The 26,704-nt window shown below is 43.0% G+C and overlaps 1 protein-coding gene across 2 annotated transcripts in view; it reads left to right on the forward strand.

Annotated features, from left to right (window-relative positions):
• Positions 1-26,704, forward strand: part of drc7 (dynein regulatory complex subunit 7) — a 100,203-nt gene that overhangs the window by 71,614 nt on the left and 1,885 nt on the right. For both annotated transcript variants that reach the window (XM_043698240.2, XM_087990142.1), the window contains 5 exons: positions 573-788; positions 2,670-2,780; positions 4,964-5,074; positions 6,978-7,172; positions 13,859-13,998. In XM_043698240.2, coding sequence (XP_043554175.1) covers positions 573-788; positions 2,670-2,780; positions 4,964-5,074; positions 6,978-7,172; positions 13,859-13,998 — 773 coding nt within the window. The remainder of the gene's footprint in view (positions 1-572; positions 789-2,669; positions 2,781-4,963; positions 5,075-6,977; positions 7,173-13,858; positions 13,999-26,704) is intronic.

Genomic DNA, 26,704 nt, shown 5'->3' on the forward strand with positions numbered 1-26,704 from the left:
ACCTTCTTGTTCACAAGCCCAAGCTGTTCAGTTACCTGAAAACCATCACATAGTTGTTGGCAAGCAGAAGGCCTTTGTGATTGGTCTCTGGACTAGTAACCAATTACCAGTTATTTGTATAAACTAAAGCTCCGACTAACCACAGCTCTTTGGTTCCATTTTGTCTGCATCCGCATTTTAACCACAGCTCATGCCAGCAGCTGTGAGAACACTGCTTACAATGGGTGTGAGATTACTTGCTTCCAAAACATGCAGCCAACCTACTGCAATCCTTGGTTCTAAAACAGTTCTTTTCTCATTTCGATCCCACAATTTCCCTGGCTGAACAACCTCCTTCTGTACTATAACAATACAGTAATTTTCTTAATTATCACAACTCCACTTCAAAAAGTATTTCATTGATTTTAAATTGTTTTGGGATGTCCTATGGTTGTAAAATGTGCTACGTAATTACGTCTTTCTTTGAGTGTCCGTTGTGGTCACTGTTTCTGTAAAACTGTTGAAAAACAAATAATATGTATATATATGTATAATATATATAAGAGTTGTTGCTTTCTCACTTTGCATTTTAGAAAATAACAGAGCGTTTTGCCAGAAACAGAAAAAAGCCAGCTCACGAGGATGTGGCAGAACAAGTATTTCTGATCACTGCAGAGCACATCCATTTGACTTATCATCGAGAGGATGACAGGATTACAGCACTGAAACGTGAATTCGCCCTCCCACCAAACTTGATGCAAAAAGATGACCAGGAGATTAACATGGAGCAGATTGTCGTCACTTTTGAGGTACATTAACACAGTTTCTGCACAGCACAAAGTCCATTCCTTCCCTGAATATAGGCCTTCTTGGCATAGCCAGCATTTACTACTAATCTGTAGTAGGTCTTGAGAAGGTTTGAGAGCCTTTTTTTTGAACCACTGCAGTCCATGTGGTGTGTGTACACTTGCAGTGTTGTGAGCGAGGAAGTTTCAGGATTTTGGTCCATTGATAAAAAGGAATGCATATATGTCAAAACTGGGATGGCATTTAACTTTGAATAGGACTTGCTTTGCATACATCAGCTGCCCATGAGGTTGCAGGTTTGAAAGATGCCATTAAAGAAGCCAAGGTACAACTGCAGTACATTCTGTAAAGTGTGCATGCTGTATGCTGGAGGAAACTGATGGAGAACCAATCAAGTGGAGTGCTTTGTCCGCGATAACTTCTACTGTTTAAAGCATCATTGGTGCTTCATCCACCCTAACATGTGGATGTTTTTGCATCATGCGCCTGTTCTGTGCCCTTGAAAGTACTAACCTTTGGCCTGCTCAATTGCATTTATGTGGCTCATTGGGTAGGTGGCCACAAACAAATAGATTGTGGGCAGGGGGCTTTTTGAATGTCAAGGTGAGCTGGTTAATCTGTCCCTGTCATAGATGATCCCATACTGATGACCTGAGGCCTCCATTTGGCAGTAACCCACACCATGAGTGACAGATCTCCTTGAATAAACTAAAACAACTGGTGAGCATTTGATGCCTAAGCCTGTACTGTTCCTGACATCAGTGATTTGGGTTCCAAGGTCAGTTAAAGGCTTGCATTTTAAGCATCAAAGGCACTTGGAATATGACATGTGAATTATTTTAAAACAACAGATCATTATCTTCGACTCTCAGCAGAGCTGTTGCCTCATGGTTTCAGAGTCTTGTTTCATGTTGCATATATCTTGTTCGAAGGTAGTAAGGCTGGGGTATGTTACTGTGAACTTAAAAGGCTGAGGCGTGATCTAGAACCATTAAAAAAACACAGAAAGAGAACTTTTGGCCAATCATCTGGGAATCTGTTCAAAGGCCTTGCTGATATTCATGTAGGCTACACCAAATGTTCTATCTTTACTGAACGTCCTTGTTACCTTCTCAAAACATTCCATTCAGTTAGTCATAAATGACCTTCTATTTATAGGTTTATGTGGCTGGCCTTGATGAATCAATACCTTTCTAAGTGATGATTTACATTTTAAATTGCCCATCATAATTGTTTCTTATAATTTTCCCACTACTAAGATCGGGCTGTTGGCCTTTTGCTACCTGATCTAACCACAATCTTCTCAACAGCATTTAGGAATGATTGAGCAGTGATCCTAGTGATGTCCATTTCCCATGAATGATTGTGAAAAAAGTCTTCAGTTAAGGATGGGATAAGGGATCCCATCCCTCTATAGGTTGGATGTAGGGAGTATAGTTGCACAAGCTACTATTCCCTCTGGCCCACTAGTAGTGAGCTAAAGGCATCTTCCACCTTCCCAAAATTGAACTTACCTCCTTTCATCTGTTAGGTTTCCCAGATATTTTCTAGTCACTGTTAAGCCAGCAAAGTGGGACAAATCACAGGATGCCAGTCTCTTAAACATCTTGAAGGTACCAATCCCTTCCTGGTTGACCTCCCCCACTTATCCCAAGAAATGGACAGATTGGAGCTGGGTTTCTGGATTTTTAAAATTTTAAATTCTAAGCTGACCAGGATCACTTTTGCATCAAGTTTGGTGGGAGGGCGAATTCACGATAAAATGAATCATCTTGCAGCCACCCTAATACTTTATCATAGCAGATATAAACCTTCTACCTCAGGAGAAGCAATAGAAATTCTGACATTAAAGAAATCCATCTACTATGTTTACTGTTCTGCAGGTTGACCCATTGGCGAAGCCTTGCAAAAATGTGGTTCTGTATCAAACCATGATGGACCTGCTGAAGACACAGGCTGCTTCGATGCAAAGTGTCAGAGATTCAGAGCATGAGGTAGTGTTTGTGTCACTTTCGTAATTTGTCAGAAAGACGTTGGTTTGTTAAGTGTAAAATGAAACTTCCAGTTTGGGAAAGAGAAACTCTCCCTCAAGATTACAGCTCCACCTAACAGGAAGTATTTAATGAAGCTCGACGGCTTCAACTTGGCTTCTCCCAACCCTCAAAAATTGTGTGGATGAATATACAGGCCTTCTGGGACCTCTTTGTACCAGTGCCAACATGATTTAGTGAATCCACCCAAGTTCCTTCCCAATTCCTTTTATTCCCTTTGCACCTGTTTTTAAACCTAACTTGAGAATAGAAATCTTTATTAAGATTGGATAGGGATTGTGTGGAAATGAATTGTATCACAGCTAGGCCATTCATACATTAGACTGGCAGGTACTTCCTTGCTAAATTATGTTAGAGATTACTGGAAAACATAAAATGTTTGATTGCTGGCTTACTTTAGGCAAGAGTATTAAAGGCAATGGAACCAAGGTGCAGGTAAGATATAGATCAATCATGATCTAATTGAATAGATCATGGAACAGGCTCTGGAGACTGAAAGCCCTACCTCAGTTTCAGCTTTGTTGACTCGGATGAGAACATTGCCAAACATTATGCCTACTAAATGTAGTCTCAAAAACATATTATTCATTTATTTCCTCTGATATTCCACTACCCATCACCTCCCTAGATTCTCCCAAACTGAAGGTTCTGACCCTTGAAAGATCAAAAATACAACAAATTTCCAAGTTGCCATTTACTTATCTATTATCTTCACTTGCCTTCTTCCTACAATAATCAGGTTATTAAGTCATAAATTTGGAATCAACTGGTCAGTGCTTTCTGATTTCCCTCCATTGCACTATACTGGCTTGATGAGAATGTTTAATGACACAGAAGATCCAGGGAGAGCCCAGGGAAATGGAGTAAATGACACAACCAGTACTCTCTCATTTCCATCCTCACAGACAATGAAGGACACAAATTCAACTGGGACAATTTAACCATCCTAGCACAGACAAAACAGAGACACGCAAGAGAGTTTCTTGAAGTCTGGCACTCCAACCGGGAACTCACTCAATAAACACATTGAACTGGACCCCATAAACAAACCACTCAGAAAGTACCAGAAAACAGAGACATGTAAATACCAGGCAAAACAGACCAACAATGCTTCACTGGAGGCACACTGACAATGCCGCCTAGTGAAGTGATGAAACATCTACAGAAAAGCACATTAGCTTGTCGAATGAATCTACAACATGGAGTAATGATGTTCACTGTTTCTCCAAGGAATCAGTGGCTCTTCTGTTGCAACTTTTGCAGACAAAAATGGGAGAACGTGTTATGGAAACTGAACTCCATGTTGTGCTGCAACATGCTCTTTGAATCTTTTTTTTCTTAACGGTTCTTTTGAATATCTGGTAGCAGAAGAATCATGGACAATAGTCACCTCTAACCTTCTGATGGGCCACTTGGATTGGTGAAATGTACAGGAGAGTGTGCTTCACTTCCCTTGACTGGGTATTCAACTCCCACGTCACTTTGACAAATTGTCTTTCCAACAGTGGCTCAGCGGTTAGCACTGCTGCTTCACAGCTCCAGGTTCGATCCCTGCCTTGGGTAACTGACTGTGTGGAGTTGCACATTCTCCCCGTGTCTGCGTGGGTTTCCTCCCACAATCCAAAGATGTGCAGGTTAGGTGAATTGGTCATGCTAAATTGCCCATAGTCAGGGGTGAATATGGGGAATTGGTCTGGGTGGGCTACTTTTCGGAGGGTCGGTATGGACTTGTTGGGCCGAAGGGCCTGTTTCCATACTGTAGGGAATCTAATCTAATCAGACTGGCATTCTTTAAGTATAAGTTGGTACAGCCAAACTTTTTAATCTAAATTAGCCAGACATTTCTAAAGTTTAATTGTAGTTGTAATTCAGGAAACACAGCACATTTTGCCCAGAGCCAAGTTTCATATGCACCATTATTGTTAAGCTATGAGGCGTGCATATTATTATATGGGCACTAAACTGAGTTAGTACTTTTGTGAAATGTTGTAGCGCAGGGTTGCACAGAACACATTAAGTGTTGAACGTGAACTTACTCAATCAGAAGTTCTACCTTGAACTGTGCACTGAACAGGATTTCGAGTTAAAAACCACTCAATTAACAGATGATCATTACTATGTTTAAGATACGTGAATTTCTCAAGGACAGAGCAGCTGAACGCAAGGCAAATGAGCTGGTTATATCTGTGTATGACACAGAAAGAAATGAAAAGGCTAAAGAACACAGAAAGGAGCAGGTAAGTCTGGAACGAAGTACCCCAAATTTGCTTATGTTTAGAAAATGTAAGTACTACCCATTATCCTACAATCCGGTGTCAGGTGAGTAACAATGTTGTATTGGACTTGAGTATGAGGGGTTACATTTATACCATACAAATGGGATTTGTTGTGAATTTCTCTGCTTGTTGAAGGATGGTAACTCTGGGGCATGAGGTTATTCTTCCCTTTATCTAAAGTAAAATTAACAAAGGGTCAAAGAGAACTAGACCATTGTTGAAGAAGACAAATGTATCAGGATTTTAATAGCAAGAAGTAAATAGCAAGAAAAGTCTGGGCTGGCACATGTGAAACAACAATGGCATAGGAAAGTGGCAGTGGTGGGAACAGAATTGTTGTCACCTTGAGAGATTTGTATTCCATGGGGAGTGGCACTTTAGCAATCCTCTTGATCTGCTGGAGGTCAGATTGATGGACTACTCTGATGCCTTGAACAAGTGTACCCACAGCCAGATGGCATAGTTAGCCATTTCACTGCATCATTTAAACCTTTGATGAACGCTGCTTGTGCTGTATGAAAGTTGTCACATTGCTTATGAGACACTGAGTCATGCTGGGTTCCGGAGGTAACTCCTGATTAATACACCTAACCTACACATCCCGATTCTCCTGTCAACCATTGAGATGTCCTGTACTCAGTGGGTTGGCCAGCCTGCCTCTGAGCCAGAAGCTCTGGGTTCATGTCCCATTGCATGCTGACCTAGGAAGGAGCATTTATAATAAGATGAAACCAATTTGCAAACCCTTCCAACATAAATAAGTGGCAGTAAGAATTGGAGAGAGATTCCTGGTCAGCTTTGTGATCAAAACAACATCAGAACTAAGAGCAGGAGTTCAGCCCCTCAAGCCTAGCCTACTGTTTGATAGGATTATGGCTAACCTCAGCTCAGCTGCAATTCCACTTTTCTGACTGCTCTCCACAACCCTTCAAATCATTGCTAATTAAAAATCTGTCTATCTCCTCCTTAAACTTACTCATGTTGCAGCATCCATTGCACTCTGGGATAGTGAATTCCACAAATTCATGACCCTTGAGAAGTAATTTCACCTCATCATTAATCTTCAAGAATACTAAATTACATGCTGTTCCTCTTTCTCACATCCTTCCTATCATGATGAATTATATCTAATTACACAATATCATACTTCAAACTCAGTTTTTGCTGGGACTTTCCTCTTTCGTCCCATGCTTGCTAGTTTCAAACCCACGTTTGCTCGATTTTACTGGTCATTTCATGGTTCACCCTGTCCTTTTATTGTAGGGCAGCGCAGTGGCTAGCACTGCTGCCTCACAGCACCGGTTCCTAGGTTCAATTCCAGCTTCGGGCGACTGTCTGTGTGGAGTTTGCACATTCTTCCCGTGTCTGCGTGGGTTTCCTCCGTGTGCTCCTGTTTCCTCCCACAGTCCAAAGATGTGCAGGTCAGGTGAATTGGCCATGCTAAATTGCCTGTAGTGTTAGGTGCATTAGTGAGAGGGAAATGGGTCTGGGTGGGTTACTCTTCGGAGGGTTGGTGTGGACTGGTTGGGCCTGTTTCCACACTGTAAGGAATCTAATCTCATATAAACTCTTCTTGATATTGTGCATGCTGTACTTACACTTAATGAAAATCCGGTTCAGAAGCACAATATTGATTGATAGTAACCACAATAATAAGATATTGGAATAATTGTCAATTTTGCCACCTTGACATTAATGTGATTTTTAAAGAACCCATTCTGATTATTCCAAAGCCAATAGGAATGGGGCACATTCTACGGTGACACATGTGATCAGCTACCCAAGCAGTGGAGCTGGGAATTATTTCTTACTGTTTTCAAATGACGTTAACAATTTATGCTGTGGCAAATACTTTATTCCTCAGGTGCGGTTAGAGGAGGAACAGCGACTGCGGCGTGCTGAGGAGGAGCTTGATTATCTTGCACCATTCCTTGCTCGACTCGGACAGCCCAGAAGAATTACAAAGAAAGTAGCCATGACACTCAGGAATGACTGCTTAACCGACATGAAGCAGAGGCTCATCGATAAAGCCAATCTCATCCAAGCCCGTTTTGAGAAGGTATTGAATATTCTTCTACACATTGCATAGTTCACCCACAACTATGATAATCCAACCCAAAGTTTGCTTATGATCAGGGTGTGCCATCAAACTTTTCCACATGGTGCTGAGCTACAGGTCTAGAGCTGACCTTGTGAACTCTGATTTTGAACGTGTGAGTCCAAAGGTTTTCACTTGCTGCACAGAAGTTGTCACAAGTGACTCCAAATAGCATTCTCTGAACATTCTTTTGCTGGTGGTCAAGAATTAATAGAGTTTCCTGAAGAAGGGCTTATGCCCGAAACGTTGATTCTCCTGTTCCTTGGATGCTGCCTGACCTGCTGCGCTTTTCCAGCAACACATTTTCAGTCAAGAATTAATAGGAAACATCACTAAACTTCCAACTAAGTAACATGTATGGTGATATGTAATGGTACAGAAACATGTGGAACAGGCAAAAAGTGAAAAGAATGAAGTGTTTTTTTATTCTTCTAAACTCCAAAGGTAAAGGCCTATTTTGCTCAATCTTTCCTAATAATTCCTCCATTCTGGGAGTCAGTAGAATGGGTTTTCCGAACTCTTCAAATGCAATTATATTGCTCCTTATGTAAGAAGATCATAACTGAACACGCCACTCCAGATGTAACCACACCAAGGTCCTGTACAGCTGCAGCAATACTTACCTAATTTTATACTTAATTCCCCTTACAATAAACGTAAATGTATCATTTGCCTTCTAAACACTTGTAGGATTGTACACCAACTTTTCTTTGATTCATTTACCAGGACACCCACATCTCTCTGTGTCAAAGAATTCTGTAATCTCTGACCATTCAAATAATATTATATTCTCTATGTCCAAGTGGACAAGTTCACGTTTTTTCATGTTATTGTCTGTCTGCTTTATTTTGCCTACACACTTTGCTTTTTTAAGTCCCTTTGTGTACTCTCTATGTCCTCTTCACAATTTACTTTGCTGCCAGTTGAGTTTAAAGACTGTAAAACCATATAAAAGCATTAGCAGGATTTCTTCTTTATGTTTAAATTTAGTTTCTCTTTCTTCATTATCCTTGGTAAAAACAATGACTGCAGATGCTGGAAACCAGAGTTTAGATCAGAGTGGTGCTGGAAAAGCACAGCAGTTCAGGCAGCATCCGAGGAGCAGTAAAATCGATGTTTCGGGCATCAGGACTTCATTATCCTTGCACAATTCAGCAGTCAAAAAGGATAACCTCTCTATTCACTCCCAGGCCAGCTCTAATTAATCACCACCTCTTTAACTGCTCCATTGTTGCTAAGTTATCAAACTATTTATCCAACCTCCAATCTCAAAGAGTCTTAGAGATGTACAGCACGGAAACAGACCCTTCGGTCCAACTTGTCCACTCTGACCAGATATCCTAACCTAATCTAGTCCCGTTTGCCAGCACCCAGCCCATATCCTTCCAAACCCTTCTGATTCATATATCCATCCAGATGCCTTTTAAATGTTGCAATTGTACCAGCCACCATCACTTCCTCTGGCAGCCCATTCCACACACACACACACACCACCCTCTGCGTGCAAACGTTGCCCCTTAGGTCTCTTTTATATCTTTCCCTTCTCACCCTAAGCCTATGCCCTCTAGTCCTAGACTCCCCACACCAAGGAAACAACCTTGTCTATTTATCCTATCCATGCCCCTCATGATTTTCTAAACCTCTATAAGATCACCCCTCAGCCTCTGACGCTCCAGGGAAAACAGCCCCAGCCTATTCAAACTCTCCCTCTAGCTCAAACCCTCCAAACCGGGCAACATCCTTGTAAATCTTTTCTGAACCTTTTCAAGTTTCACAACATTCTTCCGATAGGAAGGAGAACAGAATTGCATGCAGTATTGCAAAAGTGGCTTAACCAATGTCCTGTACATTTGTAACATGACCTCCCAACTCCTGTACTCAATATTCTGACCAATAAAGGAAAGCATAGCAAATGCCTTCTTCACTATCCTATCTACCTATGACTCTACTTTCAAGGACCTCTGAACCTGCACTCCAAGGTCTCTTTGTTGAGCATCACTCTCTAGGACCTTACCATTAAGTGTATAAGTGCTGCTAAGATTTGCTTTCCCAAAATGCAGCACCTCACATTTATCTAAATTAAAAGCCATCTGACAGTCCTCAGCCCATTGGCCCATCTGATCACGATCCCGTTGTAATCCGAGGTAACCTTCTTCACTGTCCACTACACCTCTAAGTTTGGTCTCATCTGCAAACTTACTAACTATACTCTTATGCTCACATCCAAATCACTTATATAAGTAATGAAAAGTAGTGGTCCCAGCACCAATCCTTGTGGCACTCTACTGGTCACAGGCCTCCAGTCTGAAAAACAATCCTCCACCACCAGGCTTCTTGCATTGAAATAAATGCAGCATAATTTATCAGTCCTACCTTGTCCTCTGCTTTGTCCCTGCCTGCCCTGTTTGACTCGCTTCTTTTCTCAACTGTACCAGTCTCAGATTGATCTCTTTCCTCACTATCGCCCTGGGTCCCCCCCAGCCACTTACTAGTTTAAATCCTCCCGAGCAGCTCTAGCAAATGTCCCTGCCACTATGTTAGTCCCCTTCCAATTCAGGTGCAATCCGTCCTTCTTGTACAGGTCACATCTACCCTAGAAAAGATTCCAATGATCCAAAACTGTGAATTCTTCTCCTATACACCAGCTCTTCAGCCATGCATTCATCTGCTCTATCCTCTTATTCCTACCTTCACTAGCTCATAGCACCGGGAGTAATCCAGATATTACTACTCTCGAGGACCTCCTTTTTAAATTCCTGCCTAACTCTCGATATTCTCCCTTCAGAATCTCATCCTTTTCCTTTCCTATATCATTGGTTCCGATGTGTACAATGACCTGCTGGGTCCTCTCCCCCTGTTCACAACTTTATCCCTGACATGAGCGCCATCACTCAGACTGATTTGAAGGAGGAAGTTTTCAGTATCCTAAATTCCATTATGGTAGAGAAGTTGCCAGGGCCAGATGGGATCTATCCTAGGTTACTGCAAGAGGTAAGGGAAGAAATCGCTTGGGCATTAGCAGATATCTTCACATCCTCTTTCACCGCAGGTGAGGTTGCAGAGGACTGGAGATTAGTCAATGTTGTTCCCTTGCTTAAGAAAGGATAATCCAGGAAATTATAGGTCAGTGAGCCTGATGTCTATGGTGGGGAAGCTCTTGGGACAAGATGTGTGCACCAACTGACTGAATGTTTTGAAGAGGTGACAAAGATAATTAATGAGGGAATGGCTGTGGATGTAGGTTATATACACTTTAGTAAGGTACTTGATAAAGTCCCACTTTATCAGATTGGTACAAAAACTAAAATCACATTAGATTTGGGACGGACTGGCGAGATGGATACAAAACTGGCTTGGTCATAGAAGATAGAGGGTGAAAGGGTGTTTTTCAAAATCGAAACCAGCAACTAGTGATCTCTTAGGTCCTCTGTTGTTTGTAGTATATATAAATGATCTAGAGGAAAATGTAGGTGATCTGATTAGTAAATTTGCAGATGACATGAAGATTGGTGGAGTTGCTGATAGTGCCGGCAATTGTGAAAGGATACAACAGGATATAGAAAAATTGGTGACTTGGGAACAGAAATGGCAGATAGATTTTAATTCAGATAAAAGGATAGACCAGATCTAAAAGTTGAAATACATTAAGGACAAAAGGTTAACTAGGGAGAGAATAGGGCCCCTCAAAGATCAGCAAGGTGGCCTTTGTGTGGAGCCGCAGGAGATGGGGGAGATTCTAAATTAGTATTTTGCATCAGTATTTACTTTGAAAAAGGACATGGAAGATATAGAGTGTAGGGAAATAGATGGTGATATCTTGCAAAATGTACATATTACAGAGGAGGAAATGCTGGATGTCTTGAAACGCATAAGAGTGGATAAATCCCCATGACCTGATCAGATGTAGCCTAGAACTCTAAGGGAAGCTAGGGAAGTGATTGCTGAGATATTTGTATCATTGATAGTCACAGGTGAGGTGCTGGAAGACTGGAGGTTGGCTAACCTGGTGCCACTGTTTAAGAAAGATGGTTAAGACAAGCCAGGGAACTATAGACCAGTGAGCCTGACATCGGTAGTGGGCAAGTTATTGGAGGGAATCCAGAGGGCCAGAAGTACATGTATTTGGAAAGGTAAGAACTGATCAGGGATAGTCAGCATGGCTTTGTGCATGGGAGATCATGTCTCACAAACTTGATTGAGTTTTTTGAAGAAGTAACAAAGAGGTTTGATGAGGGCAGAGTGGTAGATATGATCTATATGGACTTCAGTGAGGCGTTCGACAAGGTCCCCCATGGGAGACTGGTTAGCAAGGTTAGATCTCAAGGAATACAGGGAGAACTAGCCATTTGGATACAGAACTGGCTCAAAGGTAGAAGACAGAGGGTGGTGGTGGAGGGTTGTTTTTCAGACTGGAGGCCTGTGACCAGTAGAGTGCCACAAGGATCGGTGCAGGGTCCACTACTTTTCATTATTTATATAAATTATTTGGACGTGAGCATAAGCGATATAGTTAGTAAGTTTGCAGTTGAGACCAAAATTAGAGGTGTACTGGACAGCAAAGAAGGTTACCTCAGATTACAACGGGATCGTTATCAGATGGGCCAATGGGCTGAGAAGTGTCAGACAATGGAGTTTAATTTACATAAATGCGAGGTGCTGTCTTTTGGGAAAGCAAATCTTAGCAGGACTTATACACTTAATGTTAAGGTCCTAGGGAGTGTTGCTGAACAAAGAGACCTTGGAGTGCAGGTTCATAGCTCCTTGAAAGTGGAGTCGCAGGTAGATAGGATAGTGAAGAAGGCATTTGGTATGTTTTCCTTTATTGGTCAGAGTATTGGGAACAGGAGTTGGGAGGTCATGTTGCAGCTGTACAGGACATTGGTTAGGCCACTGTTGGAATATTACGTGCAATTCTGGTCTCCTTCCTATCGGAAGGATGTTGTGAAACTTGAAAGGGTTCAGACAATATTTATAAGAATGTTGCGAGGGTTGGAGGATTTGAGCTATAGGGTGTGGTTGAATAGGCTCGCTCTGTTTTTCCTGAGGGGCATTGATAGGATAAATAGACAAAGTCATTTCCCTGGGGTGGGGGAGTCCAGAACTAGAGGGCATAGGTTTAGGGTGAGAGGGGAAAGATATAAAAGAGACCTAAGGGGCAACTTTTGCATGCAGAGGGTGGTGGGAGTCTGGAATGAGCTGCCAGAGGAAATGGTGGAGACTAGAACAATTGCAACATTTGAAAGGCATCTGGATGGGTTTATGAATCGGAAGGTTTTGGAGGGATATGGGCCAAGTGCTGGCAAATGGGGCTAGATTAGGTTAGGATATCTGGTTGGCATGGACAAGTTGGACTGAAGGGTCTGTTTCTGTGCTGTACATCTCTATGACTCTATGACTCTAAATGCAAGGTGATGCATTTTGGAGGATCAAATTTAGGTGTGAATTATACTGTAAATGGCAGAACCTTAGGTACATTAATGTATACTTGGATCTGGGTGTGCAGGTCCACAGTTTCCTAAAAATGACAACACAGTTGGCCAAGGTGATTAAGGAGGCATATGGCATGCTTGCCATCATCAGCCAGGACATGGGGTAAAAGAGCTGACAAGCCATATTGCAGCTGTATAAAACTCTTGTTAGACTGCATTTGGTTGCCACATTACCAGAAGGTTGTTGCAGCTTTGGAGACAGTGCAGAGAAGATGCACCAGGATGTTGCCTGGTCTTGAGGGCATCACCTATGAGGAAAGGTTAAAAAGACTGGGCTTGTTTTCGCTGGAAAGACGGTGGCTGAAAGGAGTCCTGATTGAGGTCTACAACATTATGAAAGACATAAATAGGGTGGATAGTCAGAGGCCTTTTCCCAGGGTTAAAGTTTCAATTACAAAGTGACACAGGTTCAAAGTGAGTGGGGGAAAGTGTAAGGGATGTTTTTCACACAGAGGGTGGGGGTAGGAGCCTGGAACATACTGCCAGAAGAGGTGGTGGAAGCAGGCATGTTGGCAACATTTAAGAGGCATCTGGATGGTTACGAGAATAGGGAGGGAATAGAGGGATACGGGCTGAATAAGGGCAGAAGGTTTGTCTTTTAGTCTAGTTAGGACATGATGATCAGCACAGGCTTGGAGGGCTGAAGGGCCTGTTTCTGTGCTGTATTTCTCTTTTGATCTTTTGATATTTCTACCTTTTGACTTAGAATCATAAGATCCCTACAGTGTGGAAATAGGCCCTTTGGCCCAACAAGTCCACACTGACCCTTCAAGAGTAACCCACCCAGACCCATTCCTCGAACCTATTACTCTAATTTAACCCGAACTAATGCATCTAACCTGCACATCCTTGAACACTATGGGCAATTTAACACAGTCCATTCACATCTTTGGACTGTGGGAGGAAACCAGAGCACCCAAAGGAAACCTATGCAGACACGGGGAGAATGTGCAAACTCCACACAGACAGTCGCCCGAGGCGGGAATCGAACCCGGGTCCCTGGCGCTGTGAGGCAGCAGTGCTAATCACTGAGCCACTATGCCACCCCATTTTGGCCCTACCTTAGCAATTCTGTTGCAGACACTCATTCATGACTTTGAAAGTAAGTGCCTTTAAGTCAAAATAACTCCTTAACAGTTTCATGTTGTTTCTTTCTAGGAGGCCATGGAGCTGCAGAATAAACAGCAATGGTACCAGCAGAACCAGATATTCATGACCAAGGAAGATGAACAGGCTTACTTGGCCTACTGCTCAGAGGCTATGTTCCGCATCCACATCCTTGAAATGCGCCTCAATAAGTAAGGCTTCTTATTTCACTTAATTTTTGAAACTTTAAAGCTTACTTCCTCCTTCATCTCCCAATAATATTGCTGGGTTCAATTGCATGGTGAGAATAGCTTTCCAGTCTCCATCAATGAGGATTAGCAGGTTAGTTGGACACATAATGGTGTAAAAACAATGACTGCAGATGCTGGAAACCAAATTCTGGATTAGTGTGCTGAAGAGCACAGCAGTTCAGGCAGCATCCAATGAGCTTCGAAATCGATGTTTCAGGCAAAAGCCCTTCATCAGGAATAAAGGCAGTGAGCCTGATGGGTGGAGAGATAAGCTAGAGGAGGGTGGGGGTGGGGAGAAAGTAGCATAGAGTACAATGGGTGAGTGGGGGAGGGAATGAAGGTGATAGGTCAGGGAGGAGAGGGTGGAGTGGATAGGTGGAAAAGGAGATAGGCAGGTAGGACAAGTCCGGACAAGTCATGGGGACAGTGCTGAGCTGGAAGTTTGGAACTAGGGTGAGGTGGGGGAAGGGGAAATGAGGGAACTGTTGAAGTCCACATTGATGCCCTGGGGTTGAAGTGTTCCGAGGCGGAAGATGAGGCGTTCTTCCTCCAGGCGTCTGGTGGTGAGGGAGCGGCGGTGAAGGAGGCCCAGGATCTCCATGTCCTCGGCAGAGTGGGATGGGGAGTTGAAATGTTGGGCCATGGGGCGATGTGGTTGATTGGTGGCCCAACATTTCAGTTTGCCTATTTGCAAGTTCAATTTGCTCTCATAATTTATTGCAATTCTCTTCAGTTTTAACTATCCCTCTCAATTTGGTATTATCACAGATTTAGAAATTTATGTTGTTTGATTCTAAACTCCAAATTGTAAACATAAATTGTGAACAAGAATGGTCCCATGTCACTCTTGTGGAATGCCATAGAGTCATAGAGAGGTACAGCATGGAAACAGACACTTACATGCTGATCAGATATCCGGAAATAATTCGTCCCATTTTCCAGCACTTTTCCCATATCCCTCTAAATCCTTCCTATTCATGTATCGATCCAGATGTCTTTTAAATGTTGTATTTGTAGCAGCATCTACAGGCAGTTCATTCCATGCACCACCCTCTGCATGAAAAACTTGTCCTTTAGGTCCCTTTTAAATCTTTCCCCTCTCACCTTTAACCTATGTCATTCAGTTTTGGACTCCCCTATCCTGGAGAAAAGACCTTGACTATTCACCCGATCCATGCCTCTCATAGAAGTTTATATAGTCATAAGGTCAGCTCTCAGCCTTCGGCACTGCAGGGAAAACTTCTGTCAGTCTCTCCTTATAGCTCAAACTCGCCAACTCTGGCAACATCCTTGTAAATATTTTCTGAACCCTCTCAAGTTTAATAACGTATTTCCCATAGCAGGGAGACCAGAATTGAAGACTGTATTCCAAAAGTGGCCTAACCAATGTCCTGTACAGCCACAATATGACCTTCCAACTCCTAAATTCAATGCACTGACCAATAAAGACAAGCATACTAAATGTCTCCTTCACTCCACCGTCTACCTGCGACTCTACTTTCAAGGAGCCTGCACTCCATGGTCTTTTTGTTCGGCAACAATCCCCAGATCCTTACCATTAAATGTATAAGTCATGCCTTGATTTGCCTCACCAAAATGTAGCAGCTCACATTTATCAAAATTAAACTCCATCTGCAACTCCTTTCTCTATCAGCTTGTACTGGGAGGTGACATTATTTGCTGCACACTATACCATCAATTTTAGTGTCACCTGCAAACTTACTAACTATTCATCATATATTCACATCCAAATGGTTTATATAAATGACAAAAAGCAATGGACCCAGCACCAATCTTTGTGGTACACTGTGGTCACAGGCCTCCAGTCCAGATGGAAACTCTCCACCATCACTCTCTATCATTGAGCCAGTTCTGTAACCAAATGGCTGGTTTTCCCTGTATTCCATGTGATCTAACTTTGTTAACTAAGTTCACCATGTGGAACCTGTTGAACACCTTACAGATGTGCACATAGATCATGTCCACCATTCTACCTTCATCAATCATCTTCATCACTTCTTCAAAAGACTCAATCAAGTTCGTGAGACACGATTTCCCATGCACAAAGCCGTGTTGACTATTTCTAATCGGTCAATAAAAACCAAAAGAACTGCATATGCAAATCAGATACAAATACGGAAATTGTTGGAAAAGCTTAGCAGGTCTGGCAGCATCTGTGGAGAGAAATCAGAGTTAAAATTACCGGTTGAGTGACCCTTCCTCAGAATCATGAGTTCTCATAGAATCTGTACAGTGTGAAAATAGACCCTTCAGCCCAGCAAGTCTACACCAACCCTCCGAAGAGTATCAGACCCAAATCCATTCCCCTACCCTATTACTCTACATTTACCCCTGAATAATACCCCATACCTACTCATCCCTGAACACTATGGGCAATTTAGCATAGCCAATTCATCTAACCTGCAATCTTTGCATTGTGGAAGGAAACCGGAGCACCTGGAGAAAACCCACACAGACATGAGGAAAATGTGCAAACTCCACACAGTCTCTGGCGCTGTGAGGCAGCAGTGCTAACCACTGAGCTATCGTACCGCCCCCTTCTGAGGAAGGGTCACTCAAGCCGAAAAGTTAATTTTGTTTTCTCTCCACAGATGGTGCCAGACGTGCTGAGCTTTTCCAGCAACTTCTGTTTTTGTCCCAAATTAGCCCTTGCCTTTACAAATACATATACATTCTGTTCTTCAGAATCCCCTTCAAGAACTTGCCCACCACTGAGGTCATGGTCACCAGTCCATAGTTCCCTGTTTTTTTCCTTTCCACCTTTCTTAATTAATGACACATTGTTAGCCAGTCTCCAGTCTTCCAGCATCTCACCTATTGCTATCACTGATAACAATATTTCAGCAAGGTGCCCAGCAATCACTTCCCTAGCTTCCCACCAAGTTCTAGTATACACCTGATCAGGTTCAGGTCATTTATCCACTTATATGCTTTTTAAGAAGTCCAGCATTTCCTCCTCTGTAGTACTGACATTTTTCGAGGTATCACTATTTATTTCCCCACACTCTCTATCTTCCATATCCTTCTCCACAATAAATACTGAAACAAAATACTTGTTTAGTATTTCACCCATCTCCTGTGGTTACTGTGACCTTGCTGATCTTTAAGGGGCCCTAGTTAACCTTTTTTTTCTCTTAAATGTATTTGTAAATGCTCTTTGAATTCTCCCTAACCTCATTTGTAAAAGCTACTTCTTGTCCTCTTATGGCCCTCCTGCTCTCTGTCTTAAATATACTCCTATTACCTTTATATTCTTATAGGGATTCACTCGATTCCTGCTGTCTATACTTGACATATGCTTCCTTTCTTTCCTTGACCAGAGCCTCAATTTCTCTAGTCATCCAGCATTCCCAAACCTCCCAGTCTTGCCTTTCACACTCACAGGAATGTACTGACTCTGGACTCTTACTGTCTTATTTTGAAGGCTTCCACTTACTTGCTGTCCCCTTACATGCGAAGATCCGCACCCAATCAACTTTTGAAAGTTCTTGCCTAATACCATCAAAATTGACCTTCCTCCAATGTAGAATGTTAACTTTTTCCATAAGTATTTTAAAACTAATAGAATTATGATCACTGGTCCTAAAGTGCTCTCCCACTAATCCCTCAGTCCCATGCCCTACCTGTTTTTCCAAAAAAAGGTTAAGTTTTGCTGATAGGTACTGAATAAGATAATTTTCTTGTACACACTTAACTAATACTTCTTCATCCAAGCCCTTACCATTATTGCAATCCTAGTTTGTTTAGAAAGTTAAAATCTCCTGCCATTGCTACCCTGCTATTCTTACAGGGAACCCATCTCCTTACAAGTTTGCTTCTCAGTATTTTGTTTTTGTGGGGGGGGAGTACAATCCTAATAAGGTCATCACCCCTTTCTTATTTCTGAGTTCCATCCAAATAACTTCACTGGACATACTCCCCAGAATATCCTAAATACACCAGTAACACTAATCAAAAATGTCACACCCTCCTCTCTTGCCTCCGCTTTCTATCCTTCCTATAGCATCTATACCCTGGAACATTAAGCGATCAGTCATTTCCATCTCTGAGCCACATCTTTGTAGTGGCTACGATATCCCAGTTCCATGTAACCAACTGTACCCTGAGTTAATTTGCCTTCCTTGTCAGGCCTCTTGCAATAAAAAATGTAGTTTAATTTATCAGTCCTATCTTGTTGTCTGCTTTACTCCTGCCTGCATTGACTATTTGACTTGCTCCTTTTCCTAACTGCACCATAGAGACATAGAGTCATAGAGACGTACAGCATGGAAACAGACCCTTCGGTCCAACCTGTCCATGCCGACCAGATATCCCAACCCAATCTAGTCCCACCTGCCAGCACCCGGCCCATATCCCTCCAAACCCTTCCTATTCATATACCCATCCAAATGCCTCTTAAATGATGCAATTGTACCAGCCTCCACCACATCCTCTGGCAGCTCATTCCATACATGTACCACCCTCCGCGTGAAAAAGTTGCCCCTTAGGTCTCTTTTATATCTTTCCCCTCTCACCCTAAACCTATGTCCTCTAGTTCTGGACTCCGCGACCCCATGGAAAATACTTTGTCTATTTATCCTATCCATGCCCCTCATAATTTTGTAAATCTCTATAAGGTCATCCCTCAGCCTCCGACGCTCCAGGGAAAACAGCCCCAGCCTGTTCAGCCTCTCCCTGTAACTCAAATCCTCCAACCCTGGCAACATCCTTGTAAATCTTTTCTGAACCCTGAATCAAGTTTCACAACACCTTTCCGATAGGAAAGAGACCAGAATTGCACGCAATATTCCAACAGTGGCCTAACTAATGTCCTGTATAGCTGCAACATGACCTCCCAACTCCTGTACTCAATAATCTGACCGATAAAGGAAAGCATACCAAACGCCTTCTTCACTATCCTATCTACCTGCGACACTACTTTCAAGGAGCTATGAACCTGCACTCCAAGGTCTCTTTGTTCAGCAACACTCCCTAGGACCTTAACATTAAATGTGTAAGTCCTGCCCTTTTCTCGCTATCGTTTTGGGTCCCACTCCCCTTATTTAGTTTAAATCCTCCCAAGTAGCTCTAGAAAATCTCCCTACCAGTATATTAGTCCCCTACCAATTCAGGTGCTACCCATCCTTCTTATACACATCACTTCTACTGTCGAGGAGATTCCAAAGATCCAAAAATGTGTATTCCTCTTCCCTGCCATGCATTCATCTGCTGTGTACTCTCCTTACTCTCACAAGCACAGGGCAATCCAGATATTATTACCCATGAGGACATACTTTTTAAACATCCTATATCCTCTCCTCATCCTTTTCTCTTCCTGTCATTCATTCTAATGTGTACAACAACCTGTTGCTGATCATTCTCCCCTTTGATAATATTCTACACCCTCTCTGAGACATTCTTGACCCTGACACCAGGGTGGCAACACCATTCAGATACCTTGTTGTTGGCTGCAGAAACATTTATCTCTGCCTCTGACTAAAGAGGCCCCGATCACAATCAATTGCTTGGATCCTGATGTATCCCATATTACAGTAGATCCAGACTCGGTACCAGATATTTTGCTGTCCTACATTCTCTCCTTCTTCAAAGACTGCCATTTCCCATCCCACGTGTTGATGGTGCCCTCCAGAGCATCCACTTCCGGCAACTCTGCCTTCACACCCCACCCCTCCAACCGCAACAAGGACAGAACCCCCCTGGTCCTCATCTTACACCCTACCAACCTCTGTATACATCGCATCATCCTCCGCCATTTCCGCCACCTACAAATGGACCCCACCATCAGAGCTATATAGATATATTTCCCTCCTCGTCCCTATCCACTTTCCGTAAAGACCATTCTCTCTGCGACTACCTCGTCAGGTCCATGCATCCCCTCCCCAACAACCTACCCTCCCCTCCTGGCACCTTCCCCTGCCACCACAGGAATTGCAAAACCTGCTCCCACACCTTCTTCCTAACCTCCGTCCAAGGCCTCAAAGGAGCCTTCCACATCCATCACAGTTTCACCTGCATTTCCACACGTCACTTATTGTGTCCATTGCTCCTGATGCGGTCTCCTGTAGTTGGGGAGACAGGACGCCTCCTCGCAGAATGCTTAAGGGAACATCTCTTGGACACCCGCACGAACCAACCCCACTGCCCCATGATGGAGCACTTCAACTCCCCCTCCCACTCCACCAATGACATGCTAGTGCTGGGCATCCTCCATCGCCACTCCCTACCCACCCGATACCTGGAGGAAGAACATCTCATCTTCCACCTCAGGACCCTCCAACTCTATGGTATCAATGTGGATTTCACCAGTTTCCTCATTTCCCCTCCCCCCACCTTATCCCAGTTCAGCACCGCCCTCATGACCTGTCTTACCTGTCCATCTTTCTTCCCACCTATCCACTCCACCCTCCCCTCCGACCTATCACAATTACCCCCCACCTCCATCCACCTATTGCACTCTCAGCTACCTTCCCTCCAGCCCCACTCCCCTCCCATTTATCTCTCTACCCCCGAGGCTTCCAGTTCATTCCTGATGAAGGGTTTTTACCCAAAACGTCAATTTTCTGGCCCCTCGGATGCTGCCTGACCTGTGCTTTTCCAGCACCACACTGTTGACTACATTCCCGGAGAGTCCATCACTCCCTACATTTTCCAAAACAGCATACTTATTTCTCCTGTGGCTATCTGCCTACCGTTCCTAGAGGTAGCCCCTCCACTGGACGATATCTGCAATTTTTCTACCTTCTTGAAACTGTCATCCATCACACCCCTTAGCTCCTGTAAATTCCTCATTGCCTGTAAATGCTCAAATCTATCCATGTGATCAGTTAGGATTCGCAACCAAACACACAGTCATAATTATCAGTTATATTGAAATTCTCTCTAACCTCCCACATCCAAAAGGGTCCATTACTATTTGTCATTTATATAAATGATTTGGATGTGAACATAGGATGTTTAGTTAATAAGTTTGTAGATGACACCAAAATTGGAGGTGTAGTGGACAGCAAAGAAGGTTACTTCAGATTACAACGGGATCTTGATCAGAGGGGCCAATGGGCTGAGGAGTGGCAGATGGAGTTCAATTTAGATAAATGCAAGGTGGTGCATTTTGGACAAACAAATCAGAGCAGGACCTATATACCTAATGGTAAGGTCTAAGGGAGTGTTGCTGAACAAAGAGAGCTTGGAGTGCAGGTTCGTATCTCCGTGAAAATAGAGTCGCAGGTGGCTAGGATAGTGAAGAAGGCATTTGGTATGCTTTCCTTTATTGGTCAGAGTATTGAATACAGGAGTTGGGAGGTCATGTTGCAGCTGTAGAGGACATTAGTTCGGCCGGTTTTGGAATATTGTGTGCAATTCTAGTCTCCTTCCTATTGGAAGCATGTTGTGAAACTTGAAGGGGTTCAGAAAATATTTACAAGGATGTTGCCAGGGTTGGAAGATTTAACCGATAGGGAGAGGCAGAATAGGCTGGGGCTGTTTTCCCTCGAGTGTCGGAGGCTGAGAGGTGACATTATAGAGGTTTATAAAATCATGAGGGGCATGGAAAGGATAAATAGACAAAATCTTTTCCCTTGGGTGGGGGAGTCCAGAACTAGAGGGCATAGGTTTAGGGTGAGAGGGGAAAGATATAAAAGGGACCTAAGGGGCAACCTTTTCACGCAGAGCATGGTGTGTGTGTGGAATGAGCTGCCAGAGGAAGTGGTACAGGCTGGTACAATTGCAACATTTAAAAGGCATCTGGATGGGTAAGGATTTAGAGGGATATAGGCCAAGTGCTGGCAAATGGAACTGGATTAGGTTAGGATATCTGGTTGGCATGTATGAGTTGGACTGAAGGTTCTGTTTCCGTGCTGTACATCTCTATGACTCTATGACTAACGGCACATCACTCTATTAAAGGCTATCTTTCCCCGCTAACAATCTACAGACCCAGAAAATAGCACTGCTCTAAAACACTGCTGCTGGAAACCTATGTTTTATATTTTAAAAAACATTAAATCAAGAGACTGATCTGAATCAAACATACACAAAGAAATCTACTCACTATTGTAGATTTACAGGAAAAGAGTACGGTTAGATTAAAAAAATACGCTTAGCTCACCCCCTGATGTGAATAGTTCTCAATACTGAGTCTCTTCAAGGTCAGCTATTCACTTTATCTTTTTTCTTGACCGAACTCCGATGTCCAGAGATGTTTGTAACTACACAGGTAGTCAGCTGTGAAAGTTCACTGCCTGGTCAGTCAGCTGTGCAGGTTCACTGCTCCTTTATTTTCACCTTCCACATGGTTCCTGCTCTCTCTCTTTCCTCCAGTTTGAAAGTACCATTGTTTTGATTTTGCCCCCAAAGTTCCAAAACAATGGCAACAATTTATAAAACTGCTCCAAGAAATTGAGGAAATCAGCCCCAACACTGAAAAAGGATCACCTCTTCCAGCCACAATTTTCTCCCAACCATCCTCTTGGCTTACCATTTCCCACCTTCTGCCACTCTGGATAATTAACCTGGATTTCCACTCTGCTTTTTGTCTTAAAACCAGATAACAATCCATTTTGTCACTTTTCCCATGCTTTCATATTCATTTGTTTATTGTGACTTTTCTACGTCCAGGTAAATCACATCTACTGCTTGCACTCTCTGTCTACTCTGTTTTTGTAACTACACTTGATACCTCATTGGAAAATACAATAAGATTGGTTAAGCAAGATTTTCCCTTTTGAATCTATGCTGACTACTTTGGAGTTTCCTTCTCATTTTTTTCTACCAATGATGTTAAGCTGCAGTTTGGAAATGTCTGGACATATGCTGATCCACTTTTACATACAGGAATCATGTTAGTTAGGTGAGACTTGATACATCTCCTTTTTTCCGAAGCTTAAAAACATGTTCTAATCATTAGAACACATTTCAAGAATCCATCGCAATATAATATTTTGAAGCCATGATGTGGAGGAGCCGGTATTGTGCTGGGGTGGACAAAGTTAAAAATCACACAACACCAGTTTATAGTCCAACAGGCTTATTTGGAAGCACTAGCTTTTGGAGCGCCACTCCTTCAGTCGGTTGTGGAATAGGACCATAAGACACAGAGAGAGTATGTGTGTGAGTGCAAGTGAGAGTGTGTGTGTGTTTGTGTGTGTGCAAGCATGGTAAAGTATGTGTGTGAGTCTGATGGGGTACAAGTCTGCGAGAGGATGTGTGCATGTGTGGGAGGTGTACGTGTGTGAGTTGAATTGAATTTATTGTCACATGTACCGAGGCACAGTGAAAAGCTTTAGTCTTGCGAGCAATACAGGCCGATCACATAATTAATAGGATAGATAGTTAAATAATAGGTAAACAGCGGCAGAAACAAAAACAGAGGTACAGGTGAATATTAAGAGTTTGTGAGACCATTCAGTATTCTAACAACAGTAAGGTAGAAACTGTTGCGAAACCAGCTGGTGCGTGTGTTCAGGATTCTGTACCTTCTCCCCGATGGTCGAAGTTGTAAAAAAACATTGCCAGGTGGGATGAATCTTTAAGAATGTTGGCGGCCTTTCCTTGACAGCGGGCCTGGTAGATGGATTCTTTAGATGGGAGGTTGGCCTTTGTGATTGTCCAGGCCGAGTTCACCACTCTCTGTAACAATCTCCGATCTTGAATGGTACAGTAGCCATACCAGGTAGTTTTACATCCAGACAGAATACTCTCGATGACACACCTATAAAAGTTGGCAAGGGTATTCGCCGTCATGCTAAATTTCCTCAGCTGCCTGAGGAAGAAGAGATATTGTTGGGCCTTTGTAACCAGTACATCCATATGAAGAGTCCAAGAAAGCTTGTTGTGGATGACCACTCCCATGGGTATACAGTGAGTACGGTAGGGGGCTGCGTACATACCCCTGGGGTGCTCCAGTGTTGAGTGTTAGTGAGGATGAAATATTGTCCCCAATCTTCACTGATTGTGGCCTGTGCATCAGGAAACTGAGGATCCGGTTGCAGAGAGTGGGGCTTAGTCCGAGATCACTAAGTTTACTAATTAGTCTTGAGGGATAATAGTGTTGAAGGCTGAACTGTAGTCAATGAGTAGGATTCTTGTGTTGCTCTTCTTGGTGTCAAGATGTTCTCGGGAGGAGTGATATGGCATCTGACGTGGATCTATTGATCTGATAGGCAAATTAGAGTGGATCAAGAGTAGTGGGGAGGCTGGAGTTGACCAGCCTTTCAAAGCACTTCATGGCCACCGAAATTCGGGCCACTGGGCAGTAGTCATTGAGACATGCTGCATGGATCTTCTTAGGTACAGGGATGATGTTGGCCCTCTTGAAGCAAGCAGGAACAGTGGCCTGCTGCAGGGAGAGGTTGAAGATGTCGGAGAAGACCTCTGTCAGTTGATCTGCGCATGCTGAGTGCACGACCTGGTACTCCATCTAGTCCCATCACTTTCCTTGGATTCACATGAAGGTAAACTGATCTGACCTCTGATGCAGTGACTGTTGGGATAGGTTCGTCAGGACTTATCAGAATAGGTGTTTCCTCTCCACCGAAATTCTACTCAAAGTGAGCATAGAAGGCGTTGAGATGATCTGGGAGGGATATGTCATCATCTGCTATCTTGCACTGTCCCTTTTTAGAACATGTGATGTCATTCAGTCCTTGCCATAGTCACCGGGTGTCTGTCTGGGTCTCTAGTTTGGATCGATATTGGTCCTTGGCTGTCTTAATGGCTCTGCGTAGGTTATATATGGATAGCTTATATTTGAGTGAATCTCCTGATCTGAAGGCCTCACGCCTGGTTTTTAGCAGGTTCTGTATGTCCGGATTCATCCAGGGTTTCCTGTTGGTGAACATCCGGATTGACTTCCTGGTATGCAGTCCTCCACATACTTGCTGATAAAGTCTGTGATGGTGATGGCATACTCGTCCCACGTACTCCGTGTGTGTATGAGAGACAGCTTGCATATGAGAGCGGGTTGCATGAGTGTGTCAGAGTATGTAAGTGTGTATGCGAGAGAGTGTACAGTGTAGTGGGGGCCTGGTGACAAGAATCCAAGGTCCTGGTTGAGGCCATCCTCATGGGTACCAAACTTGGCTATCAACCTCTGCTCAGCCGCTTTGTGCTGTTGCCTGTCCCGGAGTCTGCCTTGGAGGATGGTCACCTGAAGATCCAAGGCCGAATGTTCCTAACTGCTGAAGCATTCCCCAATGGGGAGGGAACACCCTTGTCTGGTGAATGATGTGCAGTATCCATTCATCTGTTGTTGTAGCGTCTGCTTGGTCTTGCCAATGTACCATGCTTCAGAGCAACTTGCCTGCAGCGTATGAAATAGACAATGTAGGCCATGTCACATGAGTACTTGCTGTGTATATGTTGAGTGATGTTCCCATGCGTAATGGTGGTATCAGTACTGACACTCTGACACATCTTGCAGTGGTTGCTATGACAGGGTTGTAGTGTTGTGGTTGATGTCACGCTACAGGTGACCCCACTACACTATACACACTGTCTCACATACACACACTCTTACATACTCACACAGACCTTCTCTCATCCACCCCCCACACTCTCACCCATGTGTGCACCCTCTCAAAGGCTTATACCCCATCACTCTCATACTTTACCAAACTATCACACATACAAACACACTCACACATGCACACACACGTAAGTCTATTGAATTTGTATTTGCAGAATTATATTGATAGATACATTCTACTTTGCTCAAAAAATACATAATCAGTAGGCAGTCAATGCAGACAATCAATCCATATAATAGTTTGCAAATTCAACTTTGGAAATAGAACCAGTCTGAGTCAGGATTGAGTACAGGCAGACTCTGACCTCACACCTTTAAGGCAATATCTGAGCTAAGAGGTCACTTTTCTGTAATTAAACCATAATTTATCTTGAGAACATGACTTAAAAGGAGTTCTGGGATTTACATATTAATGAATCAAAACCTGTAACCCATTTTAAAAGATGAGAGACTTAACAACAATCGAGGTTTGTTAAATATATCATTTTACTTGCATGACACTAACCTTTTGCTATAAATTCTGGGTCTTATGGTCCTACTCTACAACCACCTGAAGGAGGAGTGGTGCTCCGAAAGCTAGTGCTTCAAAATTAACCTGTTGGACTATAACCTGGTGTTGTGTGATTTTCAATATTTTGAAGATTTGAAAGCTTGTCATGATTTGATGATCACCCATCTGGCAAAGTTTTCATTAGTCTCTTGCAGTTGCTCAACAACTTTTGTTGTTTATGGTTGGCTTTTCAGTAGCACTGCATAAGCATTGTCATCAGAGCATTCTTCCTCACTGTCTTTGTCCTTGATTATGTGCCTTACATTACTTTGAGCCAGCTTCTGTTCCTTTGCAATGTAACACCATGATCAATCGTATACAATCTGGACTGGTTGCATATTCTAGAAATCTTTGCTGCTATCCAGCTATTTGTATTTCTAACTTGCTTCCAGCCCAATGCACAATGTTTGTTAGTTCTCGAGCTACTTGCTTTTTGTCTCCAGCTCATTCTCCACAATCCTTGATGATTGACATGTATAGGCAATTGTTTTCTTGGCAAAGTTTTTTTGCACTTGCCTTCCATACATAATTTGAGCTAGATATAATCCTTTCTCCATTTGTGTCATATACAAAGA

The sequence above is a fragment of the Chiloscyllium plagiosum genome, unplaced genomic scaffold, assembly GCF_037043375.1.
Source record: "Chiloscyllium plagiosum isolate Xiang-an unplaced genomic scaffold, Cpla_swu_hap1 HiC_scaffold_8, whole genome shotgun sequence".
In the NCBI taxonomy this organism is placed as follows: Eukaryota; Metazoa; Chordata; class Chondrichthyes; order Orectolobiformes; family Hemiscylliidae; genus Chiloscyllium; species Chiloscyllium plagiosum.